This window comes from Mesoplodon densirostris, chromosome 10, assembly GCF_025265405.1.
Source record: "Mesoplodon densirostris isolate mMesDen1 chromosome 10, mMesDen1 primary haplotype, whole genome shotgun sequence".
NCBI lineage: Eukaryota > Metazoa > Chordata > Mammalia > Artiodactyla > Ziphiidae > Mesoplodon > Mesoplodon densirostris.
This window is the reverse complement of record NC_082670.1, coordinates 25422845-25439482: the sequence shown is the minus strand read 5'-3', so window position 1 is coordinate 25439482 and position 16638 is coordinate 25422845. Positions and strand designations below refer to the sequence as shown.

At 38.7% G+C, this 16638-nt stretch overlaps 1 protein-coding gene across 2 annotated transcripts in view; it reads left to right on the top strand.

Annotated features, from left to right (window-relative positions):
- EFHC1 (EF-hand domain containing 1) overlaps positions 1–16638 on the top strand; it is a 67785-nt gene that overhangs the window by 14925 nt on the left and 36222 nt on the right. Inside the window, exons 2-5 of one of the 2 annotated variants that reach the window (XM_060110894.1) lie at positions 244–465; positions 8357–8644; positions 13104–13253; positions 14411–14603. In XM_060110894.1, the coding sequence (XP_059966877.1) occupies positions 244–465; positions 8357–8644; positions 13104–13253; positions 14411–14603 (853 nt within the window). The remainder of the gene's footprint in view (positions 1–243; positions 466–8356; positions 8645–13103; positions 13254–14410; positions 14604–16638) is intronic. The other variant, XM_060110895.1, reaches the window with a different exon arrangement.

Below are 16638 nucleotides of genomic sequence, written 5' to 3'. Positions count from 1 at the left end.
TGGACTTTGAGCAGCAGGGCTTTAAGTTTTATTTTAAGCCCAGGCTGCTGCATCCCTCCTCCTTTCTGGCCGAGTGTTTTAGCTTAAAATACAAGAACCTTCTAAAGTAGGTAAACTTTTTGATGTAAGGTTTGTGGATGTTTATAAACAAAGGTTGAAGTTATGATATTTTTGAATGTTAGCTTTTTTACTTAACAAATATTTATAATATATTATAAAGACACACTTCGTTTTTTTCTTCAGAAAACAGCATTTCATAGAAGCCAGACGCTTGGCTATAGGAATGGCTATGCAGTTGTTCGACGTCCAACAGTTGGGATCGGCGGGGACCGGCTCCAGGTCAGCCAGCTGTCTCAGGCTGAGCTGGACAAGCTGGCCAGCGAGGCACCAGTCCTCACGTACGGCCAGCCCAAGCAGGCCCCGCGCGCAGAATTCATTCCTGCCTATGTGGCTTTCGACAAAAAGGTATCATCTGGGATGGAAGGGTACCCCTTGAATTCAAATCTCTGAGAGCCAACTGTTTTCAGAAAAGGCAGCAGTAAACCACAGCCTTTCCAGATACTCTGAGGAGAAAATTGTTCAAATGCCTCAACCCTTAGTCATAGACAGCTGAACTCAGGATTGAAAGACCCTTTCTTTACTCAGGAAGCCGATTACAGAAAATAATTCCCTGTAGACGTCACTGAAATATTTTCTAAATACAGTTTTAAAAAGTTGGATGAGTTCTGAATTCTTGAGTTCATATTGCTATGTTTACCTGTTCTGTGTTTTCTACTTTGTAAAAATCCTGTATTCTGTAGTAATGACAAATCCTTAATCTCTGTGTAGTGCAGAGTGTATCGTGACAATGACTTCATCTGTTGTCGGTTTTCTCCAGGCTGTCTCCATAAGTTTTGTTTTTCAGGGAACATTTCAGATTTGGCATAATATAACCAAAGGGTAGTATAACATTTTTGTTTGTGTCTTGTTTACCCTTATGCTTTTGTAATGTGAGTTGCTTTATTTCCATCTGTTAACATTTCCACATCATCCTTGATTTTCCTTGTCACTGAGCTTCCTCTTTTCACTAAGGTGAGCTTGCCCTAACCCTAGCCATGCAGCAGAATTACTGATGGGACTTTTAAGAAACTTGGATGTTGCCCCAGCCCTCACTGATTCTAATTTCTAGATGATTTTTATGTATAACTGGCTGTGAGAACTACTGACTAGTTTTTATAAGTTAGCTTTCTTCATTTACTCCTAGCCTATCTTATTTCTCTCTTTTTTTGGTCTTACTTTTCATTTTATTATTTTTGTTAAATGTCTATACCATTTTCATCCAGCTGGCCAATCTTTATTAATAGAGTACCTGTTGAAGCTAGAGGCTGGAAGGTACAAAATAATCTAGTGGTGAAAATATGCCATTTACATTAATAATCCCTTAATTAAAAATTTTTTTAATGTATCAGACGTAATCTGTATCATCTCCCCTTCCCCATCTCAACTAACTCATTTGATACAAACTTGTTGACATGTCCACTTATAGGCTGAACCTAAACATCCATATCAGTGGTATGATTGGGTATTTCTTTACCTTTTTCTTATTTCTCTTGTTTATTTACAGCTGTGACAGGCACTGCAAAACCAGTAGAAAAGGGAAAGGGGTGAAAATACAAGAGAGGAGTGGGATAGGCATTTTAACAGTTTATCAAGATACAAATGGTTAGGTTCAATTTTTACTGAAAACAATCGCAAATAACTATCGTAAACTAGAAAGTAATAAAGTATTAATGAGGGACTTCCCTGATGGTCCAGTGGTTAAGACTTCGCCTTTCAATGCAGGGGGTGCAGGTTCGACCCCTGGTCGGGGAGCTAAGATCCCACATGCCTCGCGACCAAAAATCCAAAACATAAAACAGAAGCAGTATTGTAACAAATTCAGTAAAGACTTAAGAAAAAAAGTATTAATGAAATTCAAAGAGGGAGAATTGTGCCAGAATAGGAAATAAGCTTCTTATTTTTTGTTTTTCTATGTAATTTTATGCTAATTGTCATTACGTAATTTTTACTTTTAAAATATTATTTGTAATTCATTTCTTTAAAAATAGTGCTCATGAAAAGAATATTTACATTTTTGTTTTCCTACCCTTTTTACTTGGATCATCACCATTTCTCTATAAATGATTCTTACCATAGATAATGAGGTAGAGTAGTTAAATGCATGGTTTTGAAACTAAGATTTTTTTTGTGATAAGAAAACTATGGGTTTTCTGAATTAAATCAGAGTTTAAATTTTTTTGGTAATACACAGAAGTCCACTTAATAGCCAACATATTTGTCCATGTTTTGGACATTCTTTGTACCGTTCCTCATCCTTAGAATATAACTATTTCTTACGTAGATTATAAAGACCAGGATATCTCCAAGGAGTGCATGCATCTTTTCTCTTTGTTCCTGTACTGTTCTCATCATCATCACCCACTGTATCCATTTCCCAGGCTAACTTTCCACTCTGTGTTCCTGGTGTTCTTCTTCTTTCATCTTCTTCATCTTTAACTTCCATCCTACTGCCATTTCAAACACTCAGGTGACTATTTCTCTACCTAGGGTCATACCATCCTGTCTTAAGAAGCCTTCTTTCTACTTGTAACCCTTTAAGCAACTTTTTTCCTCACTTGATTGTCACTTTGCTTAGAAGCTGACTTCACCCTCAAGCCCAAAACTACTTTTTCTTAGTAGCCAGTGGTTGTTTTTCTTGTCAGATCTGGAGAGGTTTTCTTTGCCAGCATTCTCTTTTACCTGTTTACAACATCTGCCATTGCTGACCCCCCTTCCTCTTTGAAACTCTGCTTTTCTTTTGCTACCAGGACTCTTCACTCTCCTGGTTTTCTTCTCTCTTTCTCTCTCTCAATGCTCCTGCTCTGGCCTTCCTTCCTCCTCTCATTTATTAACGGTAAGTGTTTTCAAGGTTCTGTTCTCATTCCTTATTCTATATTGTTGAGAGATTTCACCCACTTTTGTGATTTCAGCTGTCATCTCAAGGTAGACAACTGTCAATGTTTATTTCCAATTCTGACCTTATTGAAACTCCAGACCTGCCGTGGGATCTCTTCACCTGATGAGCTGTTGGCACCTCAGGGTCTGTGTGTCTGTAGCTCAGCTCATCACCTTTTCCCGCAGATGTGCTCTTTCTGTGTCCCCCTAGGTAATGCAAGCTTGAAGAGCTTGAAATCTGAGCCACGTTTGGCTCTTTCTTGCTTCACTCCCCACATTCAGTGATTTGCCGAATCGAGCATCTCTCACTTCCCTTTCCTCTCCTGCTATCTTAGTTCAAACAAGCAGCGTGTTAACAGCTAACATGTCGTTAACTGTTGTATTAGTCTCATTCTTGTTTTTTATGTTCATAACAGGTCTACTGCTTGGTTTATTCCCCAAAGCACAGCTCTGATGATATCACTTCTCAGGGAGAACATTACCACTACCCAGCTGCTCTAGCCCCCAGCTGAAAGTCATCCTTTTTAAAAAATTTTTTTAATTTTATTTTTTTAATTGAAGTATAGTTGATTTACAATGTTGTGTTTCAGCTGTACAGCAAAGTGATTCAGTTATACATATATATATATATTCTTTTTCAGATTCTTTTCCCTTATTATTATAAGGTTATTATACAAAATATTGAGTATAGTTCCCTGAGTTATACAGTGGGTCCTTGTTGGTTATTTATTTCATATATAACAGTGTGTATCTGTTAATCGCAAACTCCTAATTTATCCACCCCCTCCTGAAAGTCATCCTTGACTCTTCTTTTCCCTCAAAACCCACATCCAATCTTATCATCAAGCTCTGTCATTTCTGTCTCTAAAATATATAACTAATCCATTTACATATTTCCAACTCCACCATTACCATTAATTCATTTTCCACAGAACAACCAGGCCTATCTTTTAAAAATAAATATCAGAACATGTCACGTACTGACCAAAATACTTCTCCATGGCTTTCTCATATATACAACTGTACAGGTTCCTTGCAGTCACCACAAGACCTGGCCTTCCCTGCTGTTTCTGCAGCCTTTTCCTGGGCCTCTCTTTTCCTCACCCACTGTGTTTCAGTCATACTCGGTTTATTTTCCTTATTTTCTTGAGATTGTAATACACCACCCCAGGACCTTTGCATGTGCTGTTCCCCCTACCTGGAATAGCTTTCCCTCTGCTCTTAAGCAGCTGACTCCATCTCATCCTTCAGTGTGACTTACTATGAAGCTTCTTCTGGCCACTATGCTAAGGTGGTCCCTCCATATTTTTCTCCATCATTTTTTTCTTTGTTTCCTTCACAGTAGTGTATTACAGTTTGTATTGCTGATTTGTTTAGTGTTTATCTGTCCTACTTGAGTGTATACTTCATTAGCGCAAGGATTCATCTGGTCTATTCTGTGATTGGTACACAATAAATATTAGTTGAAAAAAATGAGATGAATCATTATTTAAGAAATAAAATTAACATATTTGTGTCACTGCTGAAAATTGGCAAGCTGAGCATGCAACGCACAGATATAATAGACTAAAATAAAAAATAATAAAAAAAAGTACCTAGGCTTTTATAATCGTATGTGATATGAAAAATATTCAGCATCTTCCCCATCAATTTGACATCATTGCGAATAGTTCCAAGTTTCTTGGGGCATTCTGAGCACTTCCTGGGAGTTAGGAGACTTGGATTCTAATTCTGGGTGTTGTGTTGGCACCTTGAGGAGGCTCAATATTTAGTGTCCTCATCTATATAATTAGTTAGAATACATGTAGGAATCTATCCAGCTGTAAAATTCCATGAAAAATAAATTTTTAAGCACAGTATCTAAATATTCCTTTTTCCTTCCTTTTTACATAATATATTTCCTTCTTATTCTATCTGGGAAAGCTAATGTTATCTTAACTACTTGCTAAACAGTTTTCCTAGATTAACTCTAATCCAGTCATTTCTTTCTGGGTGGAGCACAGAACTCTTAATTCTGTTCTTAATAAGTAGCTAAGTGCCTTTTTGATTAACAGTCAAATAAATAAGTACATTCAGGGTTAGAGTATTTTTTCCTGAGTCTTCACATGTTGGTCTGGCTCTCTGTAATGTGACTTACATGGTGAAAACATGTAGTTTTAGCCATATGTATAGATCACATGCCAGAGGAAACCCAAGTACTTTATTGCACAAACGGATTCATTTTTAAAAATCAGAGATAAATGTACAGACAGAAAAAAACTTCTAGGTTTTCTTTTAATGGGTAAAATTTTTACCACTTACAGTTTATGTCAGACAACAAACTCCCAAATAACCGAGAACTTAAGAATTTAGTGCCCTAGTTAACTGAATAGTCAGTTTCTTCAATAAATACCAAATATACCATATATACATAATCAGTTACTTCTTTTCCCTGTACAATCTGAATGTACTAAAATGAATATAAAGCGAACACTTAACTGTGCATTATTTAATTTTACATTATTTAATTTTTCTTTGCTTCAAAAGGAATGTTTTGGATTTTACAAAATGATCATGTGGTCACAATTCACTACTGTAAATGTACAAAGATAGGAGATTAGGATTCATTTGTACTGATCACATGGCATAATTCTATAGGGTTTGTTTTTAAATAATTCATTATCATTAACATTTTAAAAAACAGAATGCAAAAAATTCTGATTATTTGAGCCTTTAAAATGTGTGTGTATCTTTTCCCTGCCTCCCATTCTGAGGCCGGGTTCCTGTTGCCAAAGGTATTTTCATCCCCTCCATCTTAGAAAACAGATGGCATAGGAAACTGGGGGTGCCCCAGGCTTCAATCTTTCGTCTTCTTCTTTGTCTATGCTCACTCCTTTGCTCCAGACTCATGCCTTGAAATGTCCTTTACACAAGCGGTCCCCAACCTTTTTGGCACCTCAGACGGGTTTCGTGGAAGACAGTTTTTCCACGGACCCTGGGGAGAGGGGCGGGTAAAGGTTTTGGGATGATTCAAGCGCATTACATTTATTGTGCACTTTATTTCTATTATTATTACATTGTAATATGTAATGAAATAATTCTGCTGACAGGAGGCGGAGCTCAGGTGGTAATGTGACTGATGGGGAGCAGCTGTAAATACGGATGAAGTTTTGCTTGCCCGCCAGCCACTCATGTCCTGCTGTGCGGCCCGGGGGTTGGGGACCCCTGCTTTACACAGTGAATTGTGTCCTGAATTCTAGATGTAACTGCCTATCTGACATCTCCTCTTGAATATTCAGTGGATATCTGAAACTAAACATGTTCAAAACTGAACCCCTAATTTTGTTTCCCCCACCCCCAAACTTGCTCCACTGCATTCTGCTCCGTATCAAGTTGATAGCAGTTCCATCTTCTCGGTTGGTCAAGTCAGAATGTTGAGCCATCCTGATTCTCCTCTAATACTGACTTCTTTCCCAAAACCCAGCCCTGCATCTCAGGTTGCCTCCTGCCACAGTAACTGTGCGTGCTGAATTCAGAAGTCTAAAATCCAGCTCACCGTCTGCTCTACAGAGCTATCTTCTCAGGTAAATCTGTGTAAGCCTGTGGCTCAAGTACAGACCATTTCGTACGTGAATTACTGATCATGTCCTCTTTCAATTCTTTGCAACTGTTGTAAAATGTTACTTTTAAAGGATCTTTGTCTTTTGCTTTTACCATGTGATTTTTCTCCTTTAAACATTCCATTACATTCATCCATCTCATCTTTTTATTATGAGTTTTAAGGTCTTGACTTCATTATATTCATATTTCTCCTATGCAACTGCCTGTTCTCTCTTGCTTTTTATCTTGTTCTTCCGCAGCAGACATTATACATTATCTCATCTTCCCATCCATTGAACCATAATTGTCTTCACTAAAGAGTCTCCTTGGTTTGTTCTTCTTACTCTAGTAGAGGTTCGGGTTAACACTCTTGCCTCCCTGAAGCATCATTCTAATACGTTCTTGCCCTGAAAAGAAGTATTAAAAATAGAATTATAGAAATTTTAAAATCCCAGCGCATGTCAACATGAGTTTTTTTTTTCTTTGGCCACGCCGTGCCGCTTGTAGGATCTTAGTGCACAGACCAGGGCTCGATCCGACGTCCTTGTCAGTGAAAGCGCAGAGTCCTAACCACTGGACCACCAGGGAATTCCCAACATAAGCCTTTTATATTATTTTTAAATGTTTTTTCAAATGTACAGTAGATGTGTCATTTTGACTTTGCACTGATGCTTCCAGAGGACCTAGGATTTGCTTCATCTAGAATAGATGTTTCTGAGTGCAGTGAGGGTATTGACACACCACCCAAGAGTCTACGGTGGATTGTTGATTTGAGAGTCATTCCTATAAAGTCTCTAAGAATGAATATGTCATTAATGTGCATTTACAGGGGACTGCACTCCTGAAGAAATGGACTGGAGACTTCATTTTCATTTTGAAACCAGAGTCATAGTCTCTTATTCTTTCCAGAAATTCTAAGAGGGATTTTTGACATTGAAGTAAAGCTAGTAGAGTTAAGGTCTTTAAGCCATCTTGTCAAGGACCGTGTTAATAAACAGTCTACACGTAGTTTGAGTATTTAGAGCAGAGGTCAGCAAGCTTTTTCTGTGAAGAGCCAAATAATAAATATTTTGGGCTTTGCAGCTGTCTGCTTGAGCTGCCGTAATAAAATACAGACAGACAGGTGACTTAAACAATAGAAATTAGTTTTCTCACAGTTCTGGAGGCTTCAAGTCCAAGATCAGGACTCCTGCTAATTTGGTTTCTGGTGAAGGCTCTCTTCCTGGCTTCCAGAGAGATGCCTTCTTGCTGTGTCCTCACGTGGCTGTTCCTCAGTGCCTGTGGGCTAAGAGAGGGGAGAGCTCTCCTCCTCTTCTTACAAAGCCACCGGTTCTGTCGGATTAGGGCCCCACCCTTAGGGCTCATTTAATCCGAATTACCTCCTAAAGACCCTATTTCCAAATACAGTCACGTTGGGGGTTAGGGTTCCAACATATGAGTATTGTGGGGGTGGGAGACAGTTCAGTCCATAGCAGTAGCCCAGCTACTCAGCTCTGCCTTCGTAATGGGAAAGCAACCATTAGCAATTACGTGTTAATTATTTCATATAATTTCCATGTGTTTTGAAATTTTATTCTTTTGATTTTTCAACAATTTAGATATGAAAACATTCTTAGCTTGCAGGTTATACAAAAACAGGTGGCAGGGGTAGGTTTGTCCCATGATCGTAGTTTGGCAACCCTTGAGTTAGAAGAAGGAGGGATGAGTATTCGAATCTCCCTGAGTGTTTCTCGGCACAGGAAGGTACTTGGTATTTTTGGATGAGACACTAATACACCATTTTTCCCTCCCTTTTGTATTACAGGTGCTGAAATTTGATGCCTATTTCCAAGAAGATGTTCCTCTGTCAACTGAGGAACATTACAGGATCCGCCAAGTGAACATTTACTACTATCTGGAAGATGGCAGCATGTCTGTCATAGAGCCTGTTGTGGAAAACTCCGGGATCCCTCAAGGCAAGTTAATCAAACGACAGCGCCTAGCCAAGAATGACCGGGGAGACCATTACCATTGGAAAGACCTAAACCGAGGAATAAACATCACAATTTATGGCAGAACTTTCCGCATTGTTGACTGTGACAGGTTCACACAGGTATAGTATATGTTTTTGGAAGCTGTGGTGCTTAGGCATTATTCTAATCTACAGAAGGATACATGTCACTTGTTAGGGTAAGAGGAGGGCACTGATCATCTGTCCTGAGTGGATTATCGTGTAGGTTAATATGGCATTTGTCTATGTCCTATGTGCCATCACTATGTAGTGACATCATTTTTTACAAAATGATATTGCTACATATCCATTCAAATAAAGTTAAATTCCCTTCACAGCTGAATCATTTGATAAGAAATCAGTTCACATGCCAGTTCAGATAGAGAATAGGGGAGCTAGTTCCCTTGATGGGGTAGAAATATGGAAGAGGCATTGGGCAATTTAGCTGAAGTTTGGGTTTACAAAAATAGCACTACCACTATTAGCAGATATGAGCCTAAAATTTTTTGTACAATTCGTATTTTTTCCATAACTCATACTTGCTTTGTTCTAGGGAAACTTGCTATCTAAAGAATTCCTGGAATAAAAGCATTTTTAAAGGAAAACACTTTTTTATAGTGAGAAAAATCCTCCATTTCTCTATTTTGTAAATATGGATTTTTTGATAACTTAATTGTAGAGAGAGAGAGAAAGAAAGAAGCGAGAGAGAGAGAGCGCTTTCTTTAGCACAAAGTGTAGGTATTAGGAAATCAATTCCAAATTTGTTTCACTTAAAAAAAATGTTAGTAGCAAAAGTATAGTTTCTGAATTTTTTATGCCTTTAATCCCATGTGACTTAATGCCAAATGTGATTAATTTTTACCATGCACTGAGCTCCTGTGAGTTCACTCATTTATTTTTTTCATTTAGTAATTTATTTAGCAAATGCTTACTGAGTGCCTGCTGTGTGCCAGGCACTGTTCTAGGTGCCAGGTAAAAGTATTTGCCCTTATGGAGGTTATTACATTGTGGTTGGAGGAGACAAATAATAAGCAAATAAATGTATAATATGTCAGATGCTGCTAAGAGCTATGGAAGAAACTAAAGAGAGTAAAGGAGATGGGAGTTGGAGGGGGCACGATATGTAAAGGCTGGGCAGGGAAGGCCTCACTGATGAGATGATGCAGGGACAGGACCTCAGGGCAGTGAGGAAAGGAGCTATGGCATCCTTGGCTTGTCGCCCCAGAGCTGCCGAGAAAACTGTATAGAAGGTGGAGGTGCCAGACCATCTTTGAGATACTGTCCCCTTCAAATGTGTTCTGATCTCTCATTTTTTAGGTTTTGAAGTTCTTTTTATCATAGGCAGTTCCAGAATTGTGCCGACAATGAAAAATTATGAAATGTATAAATTTAAGGTATTACAATTGTTTTTACAATTGTGTCTTTATAGACAGTTTGAACATTTGCAAGTTGATCACTGAGCCATTGATCTAAGCCAGTTACAGTCAGTTCTCATTATTAATGGTAGTTGTGTTCAGTGCAGTCGCCACAAACACTGAGTTAGCAAATACTGAACCATTGCTCCTAAGAGAGATACAGAGTTAGGTTCCTACAAGCCTCTGGTCAAAATGTTACCTTGTTCTGTGTGTTCTTTCTGTTTACAGATGCCATATTTAAAATATATTGTTGATTCATTAACATTGAGGTCATGGCCAAAGCACTGTAAGTCATGCCTGAATGAAGCTTAGCTGACACTTGTATTTTTTCCTTAAGATACATCACAGCTGCCTTTTTTTCTCTGGTAAAATATACATAACCTGAAATTTAGCACTTTAACCATTTTTAGATGTACAGTTTAGTGGCACTGAGTACATATCACAGTCTTCTTGTATTGAGAACAGAAAACAGCACTGCTCTTTGGGGGCTACTTTACACAGCAAAATCACCAACAGAAAGCACGTTAAGTGAGAAAAAGTGGCTCCAAATAGACCATGAAAAGGACACTTCTTCACCAGGAAAGCTGAAAACAAGAAGGCAGAACTTCACGTTGTTCAGCCTCAGCTGGCAACTCAGAATTTTCACTGCTCCGTGCACAGCTGCAAAGGACCACAAAAGCGCCAGGAGGGTTGATTACAAATAAGTTTTAGCAAGTGGACAAATTTGTAAATACAGAAATTTGTGAATAATGGGGATCAGCTGTATTTTAATTACTAATGATAGACAAGAGCTGAGTATTTCAGGCACTGATGATTAGATTGAATTATGTTTTCAATAATTGATCTGTTAGGTTACAAGTTGGCTTCTATAACAGTTTGAGATTTGTTCACATCTTATCTAATTTGATGGTTTTCACTACAGCTGGACCTATGAGTGGATAAGGAAGAGACTGGCTTTATAGTTTGATTTAGACAAGGAACCACCTCTATTCACACAAATCATCATCACCATCCCTTCTCACCCCCTCCTCATGGCTCCACATAAATGGTCCTATAGACAGAATGAACTGAACACGTTAAAAGATAGAGCTCCAGAACTCAGAGAGCTAGAATTTATTATCTTCACCAAAGTATTACCGCTGGTGTCACAGATGTGAATCCTACTCCACAGATACAGGTGCACAAGAAATGTTACTTTGTTTTTGAAAAGTAACTTAAGACCTAATTGAGCCCCAGTCAAACTGGCCTGGTGTTTCTGTTCGCCCTCAGCTTTGCCAAAGATTCTAAGCCCTAAGAATAGCAAGTAAGCAGCAGCACTCCCAGACCCAAAGGGGTTATCTATGCAGGGTCCCTAGGTTGTCCAGTGACCAAGGGCACCCCCCTGAAGCTTGGTGCTGAGTAAGAGACTGGACTCTGAACACCTGTTCTCCAAGCGTCCCTGAAGAGACCTGGGGAGTCTTGCTCTTCTAAGGCCCACGGACCTGTGTCTGTTTTCCAGGCTGGGGGAATCTCCCCCTTTCTGTCTTCTTGCCCTCAAAGACATTCCCTTCTCTCCCCTCCTCCTGGGACACTTTAGAATAATCACTTCAAAGAGTTTAGGCTTTTTCTAAGAGACAGGAAGAATAGTCAACTTCAGGAAGCTTCTACGTTGCTGCCGAAATCCCTAAAGTAAGGTTAACAAAGGGCCTGGTTATCAGTTGTAAGCAACAAAAAGGAGTAAAACACCCATTAAATTTCTCAGTCAATAATCCTGCTACATTAGTAGACCATCTCAAGGGAGGGGAGAATTTTTTCATCTGCAATTCAGTAGTTTTAATAGATGTTGAGATCATAATATTATAATATTGAAAGGATAGTGGTGGGACTTCCCTGGTGGCACAGTGGTTAGGAATCTGCCTGCCAACGCAGGGGACACAGGTTCGAGCCCTGGTCCGGGAAGATCCCACATGCTACGGAGCATCTAAGCCTGTGTGCCCCAGCTACTGAGCCTGCGCTCTAGAGCCCGTGAGCCACAGCTACTGAGCCCGCCTGCCCCTGCCGCAACTACTGAAGCCCCCGGACCTAGAGCCTGTGCTCCACAACAAGAGAAGCCACTGCAGTGAGAAGCCCGCGCACCACAATGAAGAGTAACCCCTGCTTGTCACAACTAGAGAAAGCCTGTGTGCAGCAATGAAGACCCAACACAGCCAAAAAATAATAATAATAAATAATTTTTTTTTAAAGAAAGGATATTGGAGACTGCCTAATAAAACTTTAAATACTAAGATTATAAGCTAGTTAGCAGAGCTGATACTAGAACCCATGTATTTTGGCCCTGAGTTCTGTATATTTTCTATTGAATTGTCCAAAAGCAAACCACACAATTCCCAAAAGAAATCCAGACTTCAGATTAATTTCCAGTTCCGCAATGTAAACAGATCCCAGGAAATTGTTCTTTTCTGGTCAATAAAAAAGATAGTTTATTGTGCTTTTAAGAAGAATTGTCAAGTTGTATTAAAATATATAGTGACTTAAAATATTTTATTTACTCATAATTAGCAAAATAAAATTCAATGATCACATCAAGTTCAGATGCTTTCTTTAACTTTTTTTTAGGGAGATTTGAGCACTTGATTCGTCTTTCCTATTTGGCTGAAATATTTTTTGGTCTAAAATAATTAGTGGGTATGCTTTCTTTTTTTTGCGGGAAGTACTTAATCATATATTTGTTTTAAATGAGATGGAAAGCTGGGGATTTGACTTCAGCTTAACTTTGCCATTGTGCAGCTTGCCCCCAAACCTGATATGAATTACATATTGTTCAAACTATGGTTAGGTTCCCGATGTATGTATGTAAGCAGTCCTAGTACTTCCTCTGTTCCTGGGTACCTACTTAAATCTAATTGATCTGAATTCATATTTGAAGCCAGTTACCTTACCATCATGTCTTCCATTTATACTTAAGGTGATTATCAGTTATTATCTGCATTATAGAACTGAGTCAATCAAAGGCTTAGTACTGCTAAGACATGTTCAAGCTTCAAACTAATGGTTAAGGGGGGCAGTAGCTTAGAAATTCTTATTATACTTATTTTTACAGTGTCACTTAATATTTACTTTGAGAAGTTTCAAGAAAGAGATTCATTATTAATTTTTGAATTATGTAGGTATTTTTGGAAAGTCAAGGAATTGAACTAAATCCACCAGAGAAGATGGCTCTCGATCCTTACACTGAACTCCGGAAACAGCCTCTTCGTAAGTATGTGACCCCAACAGACTTTGATCAACTGAAGCAGTTTCTCACCTTTGACAAACAAGTAAGTGACCCAGTAGGTTTACTTGTTTCCAAATGTAGCACTGCTTATTAGCAAGTTATTTTGGTAGATGTATATTTTGAAACATTACATCTGTAATTTAACTGGTCAGATACAGTGTTATCTTTCTGGGGTTAGAGGTACAGGAATGCCTGAGTTTCATATCAGAGGTTCAAAGATGATTGTGGAGTTAAGTCTTGTGAGCTCCACCAAACTTTTAAATCTTAAAGCAATTGCTGAGCAACATCTGCTCCCTGCTTTTTACTTCTAACCACCTACTTCTTTTCTCAAATATGAATTAATGTCAAAGAATCATTTGGGAAACCTTAAATGAATTATTGGGATATTTCAAAGCTATTGCATTTATGTAGGTTTCTAGTGTTAAACTAGTAATTTCACAGCATTCCCATTACAGATGCTTCCTTGTTCAATTTTATATTGATGTGTGAGTACAGAATGTTCTGGGTATTTTCCAGCTCTGTTCCAACCTTCCTATCTTCCCCTTGTGGACTGGTGTATTTGAGTCTTCTCCTTTACTGTACTAAAGGGAAAGAGAAAGCAGAGAGATCACCCTCAGTGTTTCTTTGCTGCTTTTTTCTCTCAGACATCTAATTCCGTTTAGTTCAGAAAATTTTACCTAGCACTAGCAAGGTCTTTTAAGAACATTCTTTATATCAGTCATATGTCTGTCATTATTTTGTATTTAAAGATTGTATTGTTGATACTGTTACTAGAAGGAACAGTTGAAAGAGCTAAAAAAAGACTGATTAATAATTGAAAATTCTTTCCATACTAATTATATACAAACCATTCACATGTACCTTTATTAATACGCATAAAGCACTGAACAAAGGGCCCACTGCTCTTTTAATTCAGCTTCTCTTTCACTGACTAATATTTTGGATCAAAATGAATCATTCTTTCTCAGCACAAGCTTATAAGACTATTATTTAATACTTTCCAGCTGTTGACATCTGGCATATGATTTCATATGTTTTTGTATCTTTGGTGAATACTTTGTTTTTAACCATCTGAGATTATGTCATAGTCTTTCTGGTTAATCTTTTCATCATTGTCTGATACAGAAATGCCAAAGTAGCTAAGTTAAACTCTCCACCTGTAGAATTTTTACTTAAGTCACTGCTTTGGGTTCCTCAAAGGTTCTTCGATTCTATGCGATCTGGGATGATACAGACAGCATGTTTGGTGAATGTCGGACCTACATCATTCATTACTATCTCATGGATGATACAGTGGAAATTCGAGAGGTCCACGAACGGAATGATGGGCGAGATCCCTTCCCACTCCTCATGAGCCGCCAGCGCATCCCCAAGGTTTTGGTGGAGAATGCAAGTATGTGTGATTCAGTTTATCCTCTGTTAATTGGGACCTTTCCTGGATCTCAAAGGAGTTAATCAGTGTGGTCATTCCCTTTACACTTGGGAGGTGCCTGCTGTGTTCTCTTAGGTTCTCAAAAAGCAGCTTTCCCATAACTTCCCTTCTTTACTGGCCCCTCGATCCAAGCTTGTATCTGAAATGGTCTGGCAGAGATGACTGATACCAAGATCAAGGGAACAAAACCAAAACAGCAGTGGAAGATTTATTTAAAGTGTGGAAAATTTATTTAAAGTGTGGAAGAGCAAGGCTTCTGAGCTGAAGCAATTTCATGTCAGATTTTTAATGCATTTCTAAAACAAGCTTGTTTTCATTCAGAGATACAGCTTACCATTTCCTTATGTGCTTTTCAGACTTTGCTTCTCACCTCAACCACTTCCTAATCAGGAAGTTTTATGTGGGATAACGTCAGATGGGAAAAGGCATGTCTGTGGTTCATAATGGTGGATCCCCATTGTATCAACCCTTGGTCTTTCTTTGCTGATATAAAATAACCTTATCAATTGGAGTGTGAGAATGCAAACAAAATGCAGCCGAGACAGGCTGTCTCACTACTTTTCTGGAATAAGTAGACTTGCTTTAGTTATTGACTTAATAGTTTAAGAATTTTCTCTTACAAAAGTGTCATCTTGGTCACATGTAATGACCAATGTTTGGATGGCTGACAGAACTCTGTAATAAATACTTTTTTTTTTTTTAACTCTGTTTTGGAACTAAGAGATAAGAAATTCCAGGTATTGAGCAAGAGATTTGTCTTAGAGGTTATAAACAAATTGGCAGTCTGAAAGCTAAATCCAGCCTACCCACATGTATTGCTTGGTCTGCACGGTGTTTTTTAAAAATGCAGAGTTATTTGGGGGCAAGGAGGTGGAGATTTCCATCACTGGGAGAGTGGATAATCAGAATGTGGTGAAGGTATATCCTGATAAATATGTAATAGAAGCAAAATGTACAAGAAAGCAAATGGATGCATCTTTTTTTTTTTTTTTTTTTGGTACGCGGGCCTCTCACTGTTGTGGCCTCTCCCGTTGCGGAGCACAGGCTCCGGACGCGCAGGCCCAGCGGCCATGGCTCACGGGCCCAGCCGCTCCGCGGCATGTGGGATCTTCCCGGACCAGGGCATGAACCCGTGTCCCCTGCATTGGCAGGCAGACTCTCAACCACTGCGCCACCAGGGAAGCCCCTGGATGCATCTTAAATGCATCGTGCTGTGTAGAAAAAAAGTAAAAGGAGATGTATAACGCAATACCATTTACATGAAGTAAAATGCACACAAAACAGTGTAAGTATGCATATAATCAGAAAGCTGCTCATTAGCATGGTTACATGTGAGGCAGAGGAGAATGAGATTGGGGAAAAGGATAAAGGGGAGTCAAAATTGTCATCATTTTTAAATTAAGAGACTTAACATTAAACACCTCTTTTTTTGAAAAATGAGAATAATTGCTAACACAGTTTACATTCTCAAATAGCGATAACTGGATCCATGCCCTAGTTCAACTTAGTCTGGCTGCTGCCTGCCGTGTTTCTTCTACTTAGCTCCCATAGAACCCTCTTAAAGTTCTGTGACACTGGGGCTAATATACTAATTTTGGCCTTCCAGAATGCTTAAATGAGCCTGCAATGCCTGCCATCTGGAGCTAACAAACATCAGAGTTATGATTAAGAAGAAGAATGGGGATGTATTCAGGGTGGCATGAAAAAAGTGTCACTAAATCTCTTGAACTCTCAGATTCCATGTTTGTGTCTGCCTTATCAATGTGCCTTATCATTGTGGCCTGTGTTTAGACTTTTCAATATGTAATCATCCTCATCTATAACTTCCCAAATTTTAACAATTTTCAGCAGGGATAGATGGAAAGGCAGCCTGGTGACCTATGTAGGGTCCTTTGAAAAGGTAGGACACATATCTTTTTGTGAAAGTTATTGTTAGTCTTGCAGACAGAAAAGGCTAAGCTTCCATCAGCTAAATAATTCCTTTAACTGGAACCAC